General features: G+C 40.3%; 1 protein-coding gene and 1 long non-coding RNA gene across 10 annotated transcripts in view; one reads left to right on the plus strand and one right to left on the minus strand.

The window, feature by feature from the left end:
• Positions 1-16363, plus strand: LOC104153540 (uncharacterized). 7 transcript variants are annotated; one of them, XR_011139235.1, is made up of 5 exons: positions 50-225; positions 1305-1500; positions 3290-3346; positions 7446-7553; positions 8734-16363. It is a non-coding gene; the product is annotated as an uncharacterized lncRNA (long non-coding RNA). The 7 variants fall into 7 exon arrangements; XR_011139234.1 differs by having other exon boundaries at positions 1351-1500; XR_011139238.1 differs by lacking the exons at positions 50-225; positions 1305-1500 and adding an exon at positions 1-43.
• CAV1 (caveolin 1) overlaps positions 14270-17714 on the minus strand; it is a 19863-nt gene continuing 16418 nt past the window's right edge. For all 3 annotated transcript variants that reach the window (XM_068932724.1, XM_068932733.1, XM_068932740.1), the window contains exon 3: positions 14270-16611. In XM_068932724.1, coding sequence (XP_068788825.1) covers positions 16270-16611 — 342 coding nt within the window. In that variant the 3' untranslated portion in view covers positions 14270-16269. The remainder of the gene's footprint in view (positions 16612-17714) is intronic.

Raw genomic sequence — 17714 nt, forward strand, 5'->3', positions numbered from 1 at the left:
CTCTTACGACTTCTGAGGCAGAACAAGCTTTCTAAGGTTTACGGTCAGTGCATGGCTGTCATGTTTCATTTTGCCTGCTACACATCAAGGTGATATCTTCAGCAAGTGCATTTTGCTATGCCATTTGTTGATTTCTGCTTTCTAATTCCACCTGCTGGGCCCCAAACTGTCACTACATTGATCACCAGGCCACAGAAAATTCCACTGGCTATTTCCTATGTCTTAGTAAGTTCTTTTTAAGGTTATTAGCTTTGAAAGGGTTATAGATTATCATTTACCTTTGTGTGTTCTATGTGTATGAGTATGCATTCAGGCAGATTTTTATTAATAATTCATTCCTGTCTGGACTGCATGTGTGTGTGCATGTGTTTATGTGTTTGCATGTTCAGGTTAATATCATCTGTCCTTGTACAAACAAGATGTGTGTCTGTGTGCGTGCAAGGAGGTTAATGTATTCATCTGTTCATATATGTACAGTACGTGCCTTTCTGTGCTGTGTGAAGATGAGCTAATATTGTAATTTGCTCTTGTGCATGCTGTATGCCTCTGTCTGCATGCTAATGTTTCTCAGCAGTTTGCTATTTGAATCATACATTATGTAAGGAAGGCAGCACTGCTTCCCAGTGGAGAACATTTATTTTAGATTTTCATTTTCTGAGATGATTTCAAGATGATGCTCCAGCATTATGAAAGAAAAAAATGTTTTGACTGACTGAACTATTTATTGAGATTGGGAGCAATGTCATACATGGCACTTAAGGTCATTTCTGGATCCAGTGGGTGGGATCCATCTCTCCTAATGTTAGCTATCCTAAAGTCAGTCTAATCTAAGCTGGTCCTCTAGGTTCTTTATGTAGCCAGTGGAAAAAGCACAAGTCCCTGCAGACAATGACTCCGTAGACATCCCATCTTAAAGCAGCTGGGAGGATGGGTTGTCTAAGGACAGTGATTTGTCACTTGCTAATAGAGGAGGAGAGCTTTATTCACCTCTTTATCTGATGGGATGAGTCCTGGGACTCTAGAAAAACACAAATAGCTGAACAGAGCCTAACAGTCTTTCTCTTTATATGTTTCATGGCCGCAGATACTTGCAAGTAGGTTTTTCAAGTCTAGGCATGGCCCACACTGGATGAAAGGCATTAAAGGAGTGGCCTAGGGATATGTGAACTATAAACGGCACAGGCATTTAATAGCGTAGATCCTAGATGGGAACCTGAACAGAGGAACTGTGGAAACAAAACTAACCCTAAAGCCAATGAAATCAAATTCCCTTCAATTTCATGGGTTGGAATCTGATCTTACAGGTGAATGATGATTATCTTGCAAATGATGAAATCCTCTGGTCTTTAGAGCTCTTCCCAGTACAGCGGCAAGGCCAGCAAGGGTAATGTTTGTATTACCCTGGAACTGCTGCACAGGCAAACAAAAAACTGCAGTGCTGTCATCTCATTGATAAGCCCCAGAATTTAAAGAAACCATCCCCCAAAGGATATGAATATGGTGAGTAAAAACAGGACCTAGGAAATAAGCAATTAGTAGCCCTTTTTTTGGATGACTTCCCCCATTTTCCTCCTGACCCTCTGCAGTTTTCGTTAAAGGAAAGATGTCAATCCTAGGCAAAACTTGCTTTATCTTGGTTATTTTGTAGCTATTGAAGTATAAAACAAGCACAGATTCAGACTGAGCAAAACAAGGAGGTATTTAATATCCAGTGGAACCAATTCTCAGTGGTTTTACCTCATTAAAAGAGAAATGAAAGTCTATCTAATATGATAGTTGAACAAATTTGAACAAAAAGGAATGATATGAGCTTTCCCCTTTTTTGGCCTTGATACACTTGGGGCTATCAGAAACTCCGTGGGCCTGGAGAAGCACATTTATTTATACAACAGAAAGTTTATTTATGAGTATGCATAAAAATGAGTTGCTAGTATGCATAAAAATGTACAGAGCTGGACCCTTACTATGCTCTAAACCTCTCTGTTTAAGCTGGATTCTTTACAAGTGATCAGCGTCCCATGGCACTTACAGTTTATCTTTATGCAGGGTACCAAAATGACACAATTCAGGCAATTAACTGCCAATACTTATTTTGAAGAGATGAGTCTTGTTTTGTGTGAGAACTTCACTGGATTCTGGGTGGAGCTGAATCCAATTCCATGTTTTCACAGAAATGTTTTGGATTTGGCTGATTTTATTGTTCTCAATATGGAAACACTTTGGATTAACACATTTTTTTAGGGCAGTAATACCCAGTCGCTCTGAGGCATGCCTCATAGCTGTAGCCTTTTATTATCCTCTCTTTTCCTCATCTCCTCAATCATCCCATGACCCATGACTCCTTGGCAGGGGCCTTTGGAGATCTATAGCACTGTATTTCCTGACCACCAAGCAGCATGTCCTTTGTCTCTGATACTTGAACTTGGGAATGGGGGGAAAAAAATCCGGCAACATAAATAAACTGAATAGTTCTCTCCCGTTCTTCAGACTCAGCAGTACTTCTGCTCTCTCTTACATATCTTATCTTTAATGCAGGCATGCCACACTAAGAAGGCTTGCCTCATGGGTTGGGAACTACTGCTTTCGGTGATGACTTGTTACTTTTTTTTCTCCTGTTTATCATGTCTGAGCTAACTCGACAGCTTTCAGTAGCTGCCAGATTTGTCAACACAGGACCCAGACGTTCACTGTGTACAGAACAAATGTAGTAATAGCTTTCAAAGTACAGCGTCTGAGAGCCTAGTGCTCTCTGTTTCTCTCTCTTCCACACCAAATATGCCCCTGTCCTTTCCTGGAGGGCTCACATTGGCAGGTGGGAAGGGGGATTCAGCTTCCTTGCCCACTTTTTCTTCTGCCTTTCTGGTGAGACTGCCAGCCTGGGGTCTGTGGCGGTGGTGGTGATGTGATGTGGCTTAAAGCAGAACTGTGATGACTATTTTCCATCTGGTTCTGAACAGCTGCTGGTTGGAAATGAATGCCAATATTCAGGGACAAGCGCCTGTTTGCGCTGTGTGTGCCTCTTGGCATTCATACGTGTGCAGCTTCGCAGATCACTGGTGGGAATCACCCGTGCGCAGGGGAGCAGCTTTCTCCTCGTTGCGAAGGCATACACGGGATGCCTCACTTGCTCACTTGAATGTGCATATTGCTGTGTGCTGTAGTTTGCAAACTACAGTTTGTATTGCTATGGCTTGCCAGCTAAAAGGCAACAGTAATGTGCATGTCAAAGTGTTTCAGTGAACTACGTAGCATGGCTGGAGATATATTTTATTTTATTTATGTTTTGCAGAGGGATCTGGGAGAGCTGCCAACTTGATAGGTTGACTGAGAATCAGAAATGACTGCGGTAAGTCCAGCTTTAACATATAACATGACCCAACACGAAAACATCAGCTGCAATGTTTGTACCTGGTCTTCACATACTAACCATGTCAGACTTTTAGAGTATTTTTTCTGCAAGGACGGCACATTTTCAAGAGTTGTAGAAGTATCTAGAAGCCTGTAGCATACCCACAAAGTGGAAACAGGTTTGAAACTTTAGCAAGAAGGGCATCTTCAAATAAAAAAGAATATTCCATCCTTGCAGCGGGTCAATTTGGACACCTACCTAAGGAAAAGTGAGGATGATTTCTTAAATGGGTATGGGGAGCAATGGTCATTAATAAAAAGCAGAGTGTGTTAAAAAATACTGCAGCTTGTTTGTGATTCTGGACAACTCTTCTGTGAAGTTTTAGTTACCTCTGGAACCATGCGGGTAGTGGGACTAGCTTTCCAGTGCTTGCTATTGCCCATCTGGCTATGGGGCTTTGTGCGCTTGGCTGGGACCTCACAACTTTTGGGACTGCTGGTGTGTGCCATTTAACCAAGGAGAGCAGCTGTTGCTTATTGTAGAGCCAAGATCTTGTCCAGTCCCCTACTGTGAGCTTATCATATAACCTATCACCATGATGGAGATAACAACATTTGCCCTTTTTTAGAAATTATTTTGAGATCTGCCAAAGAAAAAGGCCTATTCAAATGCAAAGCCTGACGCTTTTATTTATTAACAGATATTATGCCAGAGTCACCAATCTGCTCCTGAAGCCTAGCGCTGCTCTGAAAACACAGAGAAGCTGTCTGCTAGATTTAACCCAGGCGGCGAGTTGAGGCCTACGGCTGCTTTGCAATATTAGAAGCAGCATGAAACAGCCAGATGTTGACTAGCAACAATTCAGGCTCAATGTTTCCCAGCCTGTTACTCCTCTAAAACTTGAGCAAATGCTGAACTGCCTAAGCAGTTTTACCAACAGCACCACTATTTAATGCTATGACTTAAAAGGCTGTTTTTTTCAAAATACTGTTTCTATTCAGTTATTCTTAGCAAATATAATGATTTGAGGTAAAACCACCATTTCACTCAGAAATATTTTCAATGAACTCCTTAGGACTCGTGAGGGTACTGCTTTGTGTACTGGTGAACATAGCTCTAGACTAACTGGGTTCACCTGATATATTATTACTTCAGAAATACCTTGTGTTTCTGGAGTCTCCGGCTCAGCTCAATCTCAGTCAAAATTTCCAGGGAAAACAGGCAGGAAAAAAAAAACAAACCTCCTTACAAGGACAATCTTGCCCAGGCTTGAATCCTCTGCAATCCATGCTTTAGTAGGTGGGAATTCTGCTTTTCTAAGTTTGTGCTTTCCCCATTTTCTTTTTGAGTGTGTTTTCCTGGTGTGAAAAGCCTTGTGCTGATTTCAGGCAAAGCAGAAATTTGCTGGATCCATTTTTGCTAGCCTCAAGAGAGTGTTTTATTAGATTACTCTCCTCTCCACGTTTGCAGTAATAGATGACTTTCTGGAACACTTTTATTAGAATGAAAGCAGAGGGTGCATTTCCACTGGTAAAGTGGTTGAACAGACATTTGTTTTGCCAGATGACATGCAAGTGGAAGTAACTTCACAAATGCACTTTTACTAAGTAGGTTGTTTTTCTGGAGCCAGGACGTTACAGTCTGTTTATTTGTATTCCTCACATTCAGCCTGTTATTCATGGAAGCATTTTTATTCCAGAAATCTTGCAAGCAAATGTATAATTAAATGCATCCCTAACTCCCTTGGAAGTCAGTGGGAGTACAGCAGAGAAACATTGCTAGGTGTCTATTTAGATGTTTTGTTAGAAAATGAAGGGCTGAAGCAGGGCCGTTTCCGCTCCGAGATGCCGAGGAGCGTTTTACAGCTCTCTCCGCTCAGGGCAGCCCTGCAGCGCCGCGGGGCCGCCGGTCCGCGCTGCGGCGAGCGGCCGGCAGGTGGCGCCGTCGCATTGCGGTGCTGCCGGCGCTGCCCCAAAGGGGCACCGGCCGCCGACAGCTTAGCGAGCGCAGCCCGGGTGCGCTTCTGAAGTGGAATTTCTCACTAATTCCGAATAAAAATAAAATCTGTGGTGTTCTAGCGGCGTGTCGTGTGTTGTCACAGATTTAAAAAAAAAACAAAAAACAGGAGCGCTCTTTTCCACTGAAACGTTTCTTGTGTTACTGCTCTGTTCCAAACCTCTCGAAAGTGTGACCACATCACAGGGGAGAAGGGGCTCCAGGTCTATCCAAATTTGGTTCTGTTGTTGCTTTCATGGATGAAATTCAGTCCATTAAAGAAAAAGAGGTTACAGCAAGACAAACAGAATGTGAGGTGTATTAAGCTTAGTGACCTCATTTTGGTAGATGAAAGCCTACTTTTCAGCTGGTTTAGATTAGACCTTTAGAAAAAGGTCACTGGAGCAAACCATGAGAAAAAAAATTAAAGTAAATCCTGTTTGTCTTACTCCAATTGGTAATACCTTTTACTGTCATCCCTCACTATGGGTTGGGATTTTCCTTGGCTTAGTTCAGTTTCCATTGAAGTAACTTGGAAAATTCCAGTGACTTTGGTGGAAACTAATTCAAATAATCTGGGATTCTCCGAAATGTTCTTCCTTTCCAAGGAACATCACTCCTTTGAGATCCAAAGAGCTCTACCTTTAACAGAAGTTTAATGCTTTTTCACTTTTGATGCTGAAAATGTATTACATGAGAAATAAAGCATAACGTGAATGAGATTATACACTGAGCTACCTACTCAGAGAGATCTTGCATTAATATTCTTTGAGCCTTCATTTCATTTATTTGTCTGACCTTTGTAATTTATGGAATAGTCCAAGTTACCCTAGTTTAATTCATTGTTTCCAAGGAGGTGACACACACAGTGAATTTGGCTCACTGTCTGAAAGACAGATTTCTATTTTTTGTAAGCAAACTCCTGGAAGAGTAAATGCTCCTTCAGCTTTAATACCTTCACATCACTGCTGTGAATTGACAGAATCACTCAGAAAGCAAAGCTATTTTTGGGTGTCTCCCCTGTCAGTAAGGGAAAATATTCCTATTGCAAATGAAAACTGTTTCTCTTCTGCATGAGTCATGACTCCGCTTGTATGCACAGAACGAACGATTTCCAGCTTCTCAGGCTTCCACTGGCATTTGAGAGAGGCTTCAGCCAGCCAAGATTCAAATGTGGAAACTAAATATGGTCATAGGGTTACACTCCCATTTTTTGCCCATTACTCAGGCTCATGCATGGTGTATTTCAGTGCCTACTCCCTTTCTGCTGCTGTGCATCTCCCTCTGCAGGGATTGTTTACTCTGTGGTTAAGGCTAGTAAGATATAGAGAGCTCCAGTTACACATAAGGAGTGTATTTCTTATTCCGCTTAGGAGTATGTATAAATAAAAAAGACCTAATATTGATGTTGGAGGGAAGCTAATTGCTAGATACCTTTATAAAGGTCCGTGCTAGAGGGTGTCATCCTAAGTCTTTTCACCAACTTCCAGTTGTAGTAATTGCCACAGCTTTCAGGGCAGAACCTGCCAAAGATAGAAAAACAAGAGGGAAAGAACATGCTGTTATTTTTAAACAAAACAGCCTGTATATTTTCAGCAACAAGAAGTCAGAGGGACATTTTTTATAATTATATACAACAGCAAAAGGGTTATGATGTCATGGGAGCCAGAAAAATGCATCCTAAATTATACTATATTTTAGTATGGATCTTAATAAGATAGCCAGCTGTATATTTAGGTACCTGTGAGAGTGTTTGAGCCCTGCTTATAACCTCTCAAAACATGTGACTGTGTAAGCGCAGTGATGAACACAAACTAGCAGGGCTGTTTTAGCTTTATACCCCTCTGATAGAGTGATGCAGCCTTTGGCTAGGAGCTGGTTCACATCCCGTTGCTCTCCTTGGGAGCTCTCATCCCCTCCTTGGGTGCTTTACGGACCTGCGTGGGAGGAGTGAGGAGCCTGGTCTCACACTGTGGCGCAGGCTTCAGCTTCCCAAATAACTTGGTGTTCTCCATTCTCTGTCAAAACTATTCCATGCTGTGTAAAAACACAAGACTTCAGGTGTTCATCTGGGCAGATGTATCATTTGCTTTGTTGACAGTTCCCACCTGCAGCCTCCATTCAGGATTTGTTATGGAATGCTAAAAGCACAGTGATGAAAAGTTTCTGCGAGTCAGGCCATTTTTGGCAAGGCAGTAAGTACTGGAACGTAAGTAACCTAGCAAATTAAATGAGATGATGTATGTGGTCTTCTGCTTAGGTCCCTGGCTGGATGACCATTTTGATTGGGAGATGTTTTGCTAGTTGATGATTTACTCTTGCACTGTCTAACCTCAGTGTGAATTTGTGGCTTACTTCGATATTTCTGTTGGAAACCAAAGGCAAGATTTGTGTGCAATAGCTGTGGCAACTACATGTATTAATAGACTTGAACTGGAAGCATCTGATAGAAATTTTTCACTCAGACTTTTCCTTTTAGATTATGGTTACTCTTTTGTGCATTTTTTTAAAATTATAAATAAGCTGCCAGTAAAAAATCTCCACAAAATAAGTCATTATAACTTTTATTAGATAAACAGAGCATATCCATGAGAATTGGCACCCATTAGAGGGCCACAGAGTTTAGAATTTAAATTCAAATCAGATTCACTGTGACCAGGTCACTGCTTTCTGGCTACTCAAGCTTTTATATGGCATAAGTAGTTTCCAGTTTCAGTCCTGTGCCCACACAATACAAAAATTACCAGAAAAATGGTTATCAGTGTTGGAAGAGAGAAGTAGAAAAATTTTTTAGCTTATTTCTTTATTTCTTTATTCCTGGAATCAGTCCTTTGAGAAGACATAAGACAGACACATTTGCAGGGCAATATGAAGGCATTTTCATTTCTGCTATCAGCACCAATATTTATACTGGAAACAGAGAACTTGTTTTGTGAGAAGTATTGTGTTTCATGCACTTTTTTAAGACTATCGTACCCTGTTCAGAAATATTCAGAACATGACTTATGCCAATTATTTGCACCTGTCACATTCTTTATGCATATTTAGGTCTATCTTTTTATCACCCATGGTTAAATCACTGATTCTGCCATAAAGCTCCTAAGAGATGTATATTCTACTTCAGAAAATCATTTGGCATTTATGTATACTGAAGTTATCTAGTAGGTACCATAAAAAGGGATTAACATTGCTGCTCATCTGGACCAAACTATCCACATATCCATATCGGACAGACGAATTGTTGTTTCTTAAGATAAAATTGTTATTTCTTAATGTACTGTCATTAATAGCAGTGTTTTGTAACCCAGCAGGACAGCTGAGTTACTGGGAGCAATTCAGAGTTTGCATGAATTAATTTAGAGGAAATTTGACACAGTCCTTGTTCACAGGTCCACTGCAAGTGACTGCTTTTCCCTGTTCATACACGGAAAGAAATGGATCTAACACCTATGTCATTATCTGATGGGCATTCGGAAACATAGTGCTAGGACTCAATAGACAATAATAAAATGATTATCTGCTAGTTATTAACTGTTTTCAATGTGGTCTCTTGCCCGCAAAAGATGAGGTTTTTTTGAATCTTTTGCTCCTACTCAGTGTTTGTAAATAGAGACAAAAATGAATATAAGCTCCATCCGGGAGAAAATTATTTAGTGCTATTGAATAAGGAGAAGAGCAGCTACAGAATGAGTTTATTTGCATAAGCTTTCTATTCAGAATAATCTACACGACATTTTGGAAACTCACTTGAAGAGCATAAATACTCTGAAATGGAGAGGAGGAATCAAAGAGAAATAAGAAGGGAAACACGGCAAGAGACTTTCTTCAAGACTTCTGAAGACTTTGCATTGACCTTCTGCAATGTCTGTAGACATTGTGATGAGCTAGTTTGGCGGTGTGTTGCGGTGAGAGAAACAACCTAAACTGAAGCTGCTGTGTACAGCAGCAGGACTTTGTGGATTCCTGTCAAGTCTTCTTAAACAAGTAAAGTACAGCTGAACTTCCCTGAGAGCTAGCGACATGCCTGTGTGAATAGATGAATTCCTGGATGTAGTGGCAAAGTAACCGCTGATGGTTAAACAGGGAGAAAGGATAGCTGGAACAATAGTAATGACAGCAAAAGGACAACTCCTGAGAGAAGTATCGTGGTTGCGGCTGTGAAACTGTACCACAAAGGTTTAGTGCAAAGAAATACAGCGTGGTGCCTTTAATCATTATTAATACAAACATTTGACTAATTTATCATTGTTAATTCTTCCTAAGTTTATTTCACTTTCCCTTGTACACAGCCTCAGTCTCGTAAAAGAGAAATACTGCTTATTAAAAGAGAGTCAGGGTTCAACTTCCCCAGGACTCAAGGTGGGGGATCAAACTGGAGGCTTTTGTTAGCATTAAGAGGAACTCCTCTGCATGTGAGATCAGTGCTTGCTGCCATCAACAACAAAGTTGCTTTGAGTTTCAGTCCTTACTAGTCCATGAATCAACAGGTCATAGATAATAAAGATTTATTTTTCTTATTTTGGATGAATATCCACCAACAATAGCCACCATATAATTTCAGTTATAATATTTTCAGTCCTTGAGTGAGCGAAGAATAAGCTGATAAAAGTTGAGTTTCAAGTTTTTCAGAGAATTCTGCAGAAGGCTTTTACCCACTGCACTGTGGAGCTGGGTGGGGTTGGCTTTAACTTCTCTGTGCTAAATACTGGTTTTTGGTCAGATAATTCTGCAGGTGAGAGAGGTAAATCTGTATTTAAAGTGGCCTTCCTCAAAGGATGCTGGTTAGAGATATTCCAAAAATGTTTAACTGTAGAAATGGTGCTCCAAAGATACTCACACTCAAACCAGAAGACCCAGTCCTGCTAAAATCTGATGAAAACAGTTTCGTTGTTTTGTCCCTGGACATCTCTGTTTCATAGGAGTCTTCAGACTGTATCAGACACTTGTAACAGATGAAACAGGCAGAAATTTATGTTTCCAAATGTAGTTGAATCATTGTCCAATGGGGCAGTAATGACTTTCACTTTTGTCGCAAGAAGACAGCTGAGTTGACCAAAGTCCGTAACTGTTGAACTGGAGTCTACTTAAGATGAAATAAATAGAGCAAATACTGTACAAGCCAGAAGATGGAAAGTTGGAGGATGTCAAAATATGAACAAACCTTGACGACGCTTGTCTAAACCTATAAGAACTTGTATGGTCTAGTCAGTTCCTATTATTGGGATACTTACTGTCATACAGTGAGCCTAGACTACAATGGAGAATTTCTGTAGGTGGGATAGATCATATCTGTAAAACGAATAATCTAGCAAGTCAACATATGCTCGGCCCAGGGGGCATAGGCGAATTATGGAACCCCAGCACAGTTGGGCTAGGCTTTGGGACTGCCTGCAGAGAGTTTCTCTTGCTTCCTTAGTCTGACTCCTTCCTGCAACATTCAGTGATTCCCCAGCCTGGTTCTCAATGTGCTCCTCTCCTCCCTTTATCCTTTCCTTAGAGTATACCTGTTCTTTTTGATATACTTAGCTATCTTATTTTTCTCGTTTAGCAGCACAGTTCATTCTGTTTCTGTTTAGTTTCCACATCACTTTTTTCACTTCGAATTTTCTGCCAGTAGGGCTTCTGGCAACATGCACATCTGGCAAACTACATCTGGAGCTCTAGTTGCTAGAGATGGGCAGGATGAATGTTTTGATGAGTAACAGTCACAGATGAACGCCTCTATTCTGACAGTTGCCAAAAAGTTACACAACTACAGATCCCTTTGTGCTTTAAGGGTTCTCTGTGCTGATCCTCCAGTGTAAAGGTCTTTGTAGGTCAGAGTAACTAGCCATAAAAATATTGTCAGTGCCTATGTGTGCTAAGGTACCCCATCTCCTGGATAAAGGTTCAGAGATGTGATCATATGAGAACGTCATGGCTATGACAGCCTCAGATTTAACTTAGTCCCTGGGTGCCAAAACAACCCCCAAGGGCAGTTGTCAGTTTGTAGAAAACAAAACAGCCTTCAGCCTAGATCCCTAGTCTTTCAAACTACAGACCAGAATTATATTTAGAAGTGCTGGAACTGGAGAACGTGATAGCGACTGAAAGCTGCTTTTACTCCCCTCTGCGCTGCTGACAGCTTGCTGGAAGAGAAAATCTGGCTCTGAAAACTTCAGACCAACAGATGGATTCAGGTGCCACAGAGGTCAGGCAGTACCTTTCAGGCAACCAGGCACCTACTAGAAGCAGTCATGCCCCATTAGGGATCTACAGCTAGTTCCTGTGCAGCACATAAGGAGAACTGGGCATACAAAGAGGGAACTCTAACAGTCAGCAAACCGACCAGTGAGCTGGTTACATTTACAGTAGGAAGTGCAGTGGGAAGAGTTTAATACTCCTCTCTCTCAGGGAGCTGAACGCTCGACTGTGAGCCTCAGGGAGGTATTTCCAGAACTGCATTAGTGTCTCTGGGAATGCCTGTCACCTTGAGTTCCCACAAGAGATGAAGGCAGACAGAGCAACATCTCATCTGTGGGTCCCGGCTGTGCTTAGATGTGACCTGGGCACCTTTACTGTCAGTTTTACTGACAATTATGCACCAAGGCAGGTCAGGCATCTGCAGAGTTATGTTAATTCAGGTTTTCAAAGCAAAAGCAAATAACTTACCAGTATTGAGCCTAGAGTATTTTGTGGCTTGCATCTGGACTAAGCAATAAAATGTGCCTTTGACAGGGTTCTGGGAGGAATAAAACTAAGACCACATGGAAGGACACAGGCTAGTGACTAGAGTCTACTCACTGTCTTCCTCCTTTCACCATCTTATGAATCTTGAGACTGTGCATTTAGATATTATCAAAGATATCAAATATACAGCATTTTACCAGTGTGCCACAAGAGAGAAAAAGCATCCTGAAGACAGGGTGTGCTAATTGAACTATACAGTTGAAATATTAGTTAAAGATTTTAGAGTAGGAAGCAAGATGGAAATAACATCACCTGTATCATACGATATCAGGTAAGATGAAGTGCAAAATAAAGTCTAGTAAGACACAAATGAAGATGGCAAAGATGTTCTAGCTTGGCAATGACTTTGTGCCGCTCTCCTCTTCGTCAGAAGGTGAGGAAAAAAAGGAAGAAGGATGCAGCAGTCTCATGAGACAATAAAAGCAAGCAAATGAACAGAGAGCAGTTCTACTTTAACCTAAGAGAGAGAAAAAAGTTGGCTTAGGTGCAGCCATGGAAATTCTCCATCATTAATAAAAGCTTATGGTTTGTCATTACACCTTTTTGCAACTTCATTCAAAAAAATGTGTTTCAAACAAATAATCTGTATTTATTCCATTACTGTCAAACAGTCAAAGAGGATGAACCACACAACCAAGCATTTCACTCTCTAGCTATAACATTTCTTAAAACTAGGCTGCTCTGGATTGTTTAAACCGAGTGCCTGGCTCCCCCACACATCATCCCTGGTACACAACGGGAAATAGGCCAAGCTAGCTGGCATAGGTTAAGAACTAGTGACACAGAGGGTGAGAAAAGCAACCAGCAACAGCCAAGAAAGTTTTCTGGTGTGTGTTAAAAGCTCTGTTGAATCCATATCAACCCATAGGCAGCTTATGACACTGACTTTCAGATCTAACAGTAGAAGGCTATTTACAATACATTTGTAGCCATGATAGGCAGCTTTCTAATGCTATTTTCTCCTAATCTTGTTATAGACAGGGTATGGGTTATATCATGAGTGTGATATTGATCATGAGTGTCATTGTGCCATGAGTCCAGCAGGAGTAGCAGTCTGAGATTCACCCACAGCGCATGGCTGTGAATGCTGCCCAGCGAAGTGCTATGGGCAGTGCAATAGTGAGTGAAATCTGCACGTTCCCCTCAGGAAGAGTCTCGGTGATGTGAATTGTAAGTGGTTAAGATGAATAGCTGTGCCTGCTCTAAATCTATTAGGCTCCTTTGAAAAAAAAGATGTTTTTGAATACTGGCATGCTCATTTGCTTTACTTTCACTTTGCAGTCTCCAATTTACTTTTCAAAATCTCCTTTTTAATATTCTCACAGTTCATAGTCCAAGACATCCAATGTACTATTTACTGCCTTTTTATTATTAAATACCATTAAAATACAATTCTGCTACTGGAAAACATATGACAGACTACCTTATGCTGATATCGGCCATTCGAACATTTAAATAGGGCTAACAGATTTGTAAGTTGAAATGTAATAGCCTGTTCGGTTGGAATTTTGTGCATTAGGGTAAAGGTGTGACAGATGTTGCGTAACAACCCCACAGAAAAGGACTGCCCTGTCACAAGCTACATTTGTGCGTGGCTGGGTAAAAGCTGTCATTCCCCTAGCTACATACAGTAAAGGCTTAGGCTAAAACAAACTTTTATTAGGAACAATCCTATTTTCACCAGAGTCGAAAGGAAAGCTTTAAATGATTTTAACTGAAGAGCTATCAGAACAATCTGAATTTGAGCTGGCCCAAGTCCTTCATGCAATATGAATTATAAGCACTCTTTTTATTGTGATACTGTTCCATTTATTGGATCTTAAAAGTCTTTATAGGTAAGTGGCATTGTTCTCATTTGAAAAACAGCGAAAATGAGGAACAGGAAAGTAGAAGAATTTGTCCAAGGTCATTATTAAGCACCTAGACAAGCTTATACTCCCTATTCAATACTATATTCACTAGTCTAACTGCTTACTTATTCAGTAACAGAAAATGTTTATCTGGAAAAAAAATAAATTTTTGTTGGCAAAAACCTTCCTAGGTCAGATCTCAGACACAAATCAAGTGTTTTGCACATTCTTTCCTGAGAAACATGACACAGCTTTCTGCACCTTTATCAAGAAATATTGGGGTTTGCTTCCTAGCAATATGAGATTTGTTCACATGAATTTCAAGGAAAAAAAGTCAGACGGGATCTATCATTACTCATCTTTTTATTGTAGTCTTTAATGTACATGCAGAATAAAAAAAGTGTCAGTTATATCTGTAAGCATATAGCAAGGATTTAAATGTCTTTGATCAGCAATGTATTTGGATTAGGGACTAATAAATCTAAGTGAACAGACATCTTTCAGGATATACAGTTTATATGGTAAATCAAGGAGGTTTTTTTCAGAGTGATTTTCCTCATAAAATATTTCTTGTTTACAATGTTGCTTACTGTTAATACTGCAAAACTCCATAATAGTACATTCTTCATTATGTACATAGAAAAACATAAAACTCTATCCATACCAGTGTCTGTTTTAAATGCAAACAATAGTAGTTAATACGTTTGTAACACTTGTGTGCACGCCCTCCGCACTGCCCCCCCTTCCCTCCCCCCCCCGTTAAAAAATGCAGCATTTTTCTAAACAACTGTCAATGCTTTGGCAGCAATTGGACTGAAGGCACTCCTGTGTTAGGTAAAGCAATATGTGGAATATCAGCACTAATTAAAAAAAGCTGTAGGTGTACCAGGCAGCTCCATGCTCATTCCAAGGGCCAGATCTTGCACTCTCAGAGGCCAGGAACTATTTTGCTGTAGATCCCAACTGGAGCAGGCTCAGACCCCAGTTTGGTTTACAATAAAGCTGATGAGCCTCACAACTATTTTTAAAAATGCTTCAGGCAAACCATACGAGGATATACACAGTATCGCTGAACACAGTACTATCCTGAGGGCAAAACGCTCTTGTAGGTCACAGCATCAGAACATGTTGCAAAGGCTTTATTTTCTAGGCCGTGCGCTTTGCAACATGTGACAATTTCACACAATATACCCTCTATGTAAGACTTCCTTGCAGCTTAGCTAAAGAAAATTAAAAAACAAACCCACAATGTGAATTTCTAAACCATCTCTTGTGATGGATTAGTTTAGACTCAGCAAAACATCAATTCTCCTGAAAACAATCTGTGAACTAGTGGCATGCTGATGTCTGCTGATAGGAAAGTTTTTAAAGCTGATAGGAAAGTTTCTCTCAGAGGCAGTAACTCCTTGGCATTATGTGGCTTGCATTTGGCACACCTTGATTTTTCTTGTAACTCTGGGTTATCTCTGGCGTACTTGCTATATGTATTTATATGAATACTTTGCAAGAAAAAAAAAGCCTATGAGATAAGCACCTAAATGCTAGCTAAGGGATGTATTATCATAAGTCACAGTCAGGAAAACATTTCCATAATGACCAGTTTTAGTTTTCAACTTCAGTTTGCCTCTGCAGTTCTAGCAAAGGTTCTAGCAAAACAACTGGCTGCAAACTTCCAAGAGAGAGCATGAGATAGAAAGGCACCGACTGAAGCTTTTTATGGACATGAAAAGCTTTCATGTGTCAATGTCTCTGACCTGATAAAGTGTTAGACTTTCAAAGCATACGTTAGTTAAGCAATTTGTTTACTTAACTGATTTATTCATAGGACACCATATCTGACCATGACTCTAAATGGCTGCAGTCATCTGACAATAGAATTGAAAAGGAACATTCTGCTAAAAACCTGCCAGCTTGTCATGTTCATTCTGCTGCAATAGCTCTACACTCTTTGGCCACAATGGCTTTATAAAGTTGGAAAGCATTTCTGTAGTTCTTCAGCATTGCTGTGGATTTCTCTTACAAGGAAAAAATGATGGGATAAAAAGGAATCCAACAACAGCACTTCAGTCTCTGAATTGTCAGTAAGATGATATGCAACCGGCATGGAAGAATAACAATTTAAGGTTAGTTTGAAAGGCAGACTTAAGAAAAAAAAAGAGGAAATAGTCCAGTAGGAATAAACAGCAGAAAAGGACACTGAGCAAGTGATTCTTTGTTTTGGGCCAGTATATCCACCACCGGTTGCTGTATGTTGCTTTGGGAAACTTGAAACCGGCACCAAAAATCTCCAAACGAAACAAAATACCCAAACCCACTCTAGGCTGATGGCTCTCCTTGAAAGGTCCCTCAAATCTCTTTCCGTACTGTGGCTCGGATGCTGCTGAACATTTTGCCTATAGCCTCAAACAGTGGATCGCAGAATGTGTGGATGCAGATAGAATAGACACGGCTAATGCACTGGATCTCAATCAGGTAGCTCCTTATGCATGGCACCACTGCCCAGATGTGCAGGAATGACAAAATGGCAAAGTAGATGCCCCAGATGAGAGCCATAGGAATGCCAAAGATCGCAGACAGTAAGCGATAAAACCAGTATTTTGTTACAGTGAAGGTGGTGAAACTGGCCTTCCAAATCCCATCAAAGCTGTGTGTTCCCTCTGGCTCAGCAATCACATCTTCAAAATCAATCTGCAGCAAAGAAGAGCACAAAATCAGGTCAACTGGACATTCTGAGTAAGGACAGCTTCTAGAATCCTCTCTCCTGGAAAGTGATGGCTCCCTGCAACAATATGCTGAAACATGTACTTCCTACATCCCAATGTGATTCAACCCATTCTAGCATATTGTGTAAGACGTCAGTCAGCTTTATCCTTCTGCAGTGACTATTAGGGACCACAGATGTTTAACTCGGAATTAGACATCTAACTTGAGATGAAGATGAACTCATCACAAATATGAATATATTCTTCTCTTCTCCCAGAGACTTACGGGAATGCCCCTAAAGTCTATTTAAGGGGGGAACCAAGTGAAAGAATCATCATGCGTTAATTGTCTGACTTAACCTTTTCAGATCTTTCCAAATGGAATCATTGTAGTCCCTGATTGTTTGTCCTATCTCAAACACGCATCAATAAAATATGTTTCATTTGTCTGGATTTTCCTATCCTTCCTTGTATCCTGTGGTTGGATTTTGACATTGAATAAATGCTGAGGGTAACGATTTATATATATTTTGAAACAGGCATAAATAGTTGTTAATAGTCTGAAAAACAAAATGCTAGATTTGCATCTGCACCAGATAGAGCTCCTCTTCAGTTTGAAGAGTATTAAACATAAGGAGGCTCTTCACATTAAAGCCATTTTGTCCCAGCCCATCCTGTTTATGGGACAACATTCTGTTCACGAAAGACATGGCCAGAGTAACATATTAATGTTTAGAAGGAACATACTCTTCCGCATATTTCATAGTTTTGATTATTATTCCTAACTCGTTCAAAAAGTCACCTAAGGAAGCAGTGCATTCCTACGTGCATATTTTACTGGTCTCTGTTGAAACATCGAGCTATGCAGGAAGCTTAATTGTCATAACATTTCTATTAGAAAATTAACAGAATTGTGGTGATTTTTCAGCTCCATGTCACACAAACATGTGTTTGATATAACCCACAACACAGGATATTTAATTTACTCAGTACAACAAAATTGTATAGGTACTGCATTCAACAGGAAAAAGAACATCACAGTAGTATTCTTCTGTAAAAAAAAAAAAAAAAAAAAGATTGTATAAATTA

The sequence above is a fragment of the Struthio camelus genome, chromosome 1, assembly GCF_040807025.1.
Source record: "Struthio camelus isolate bStrCam1 chromosome 1, bStrCam1.hap1, whole genome shotgun sequence".
Lineage (NCBI taxonomy): Eukaryota > Metazoa > Chordata > Aves > Struthioniformes > Struthionidae > Struthio > Struthio camelus.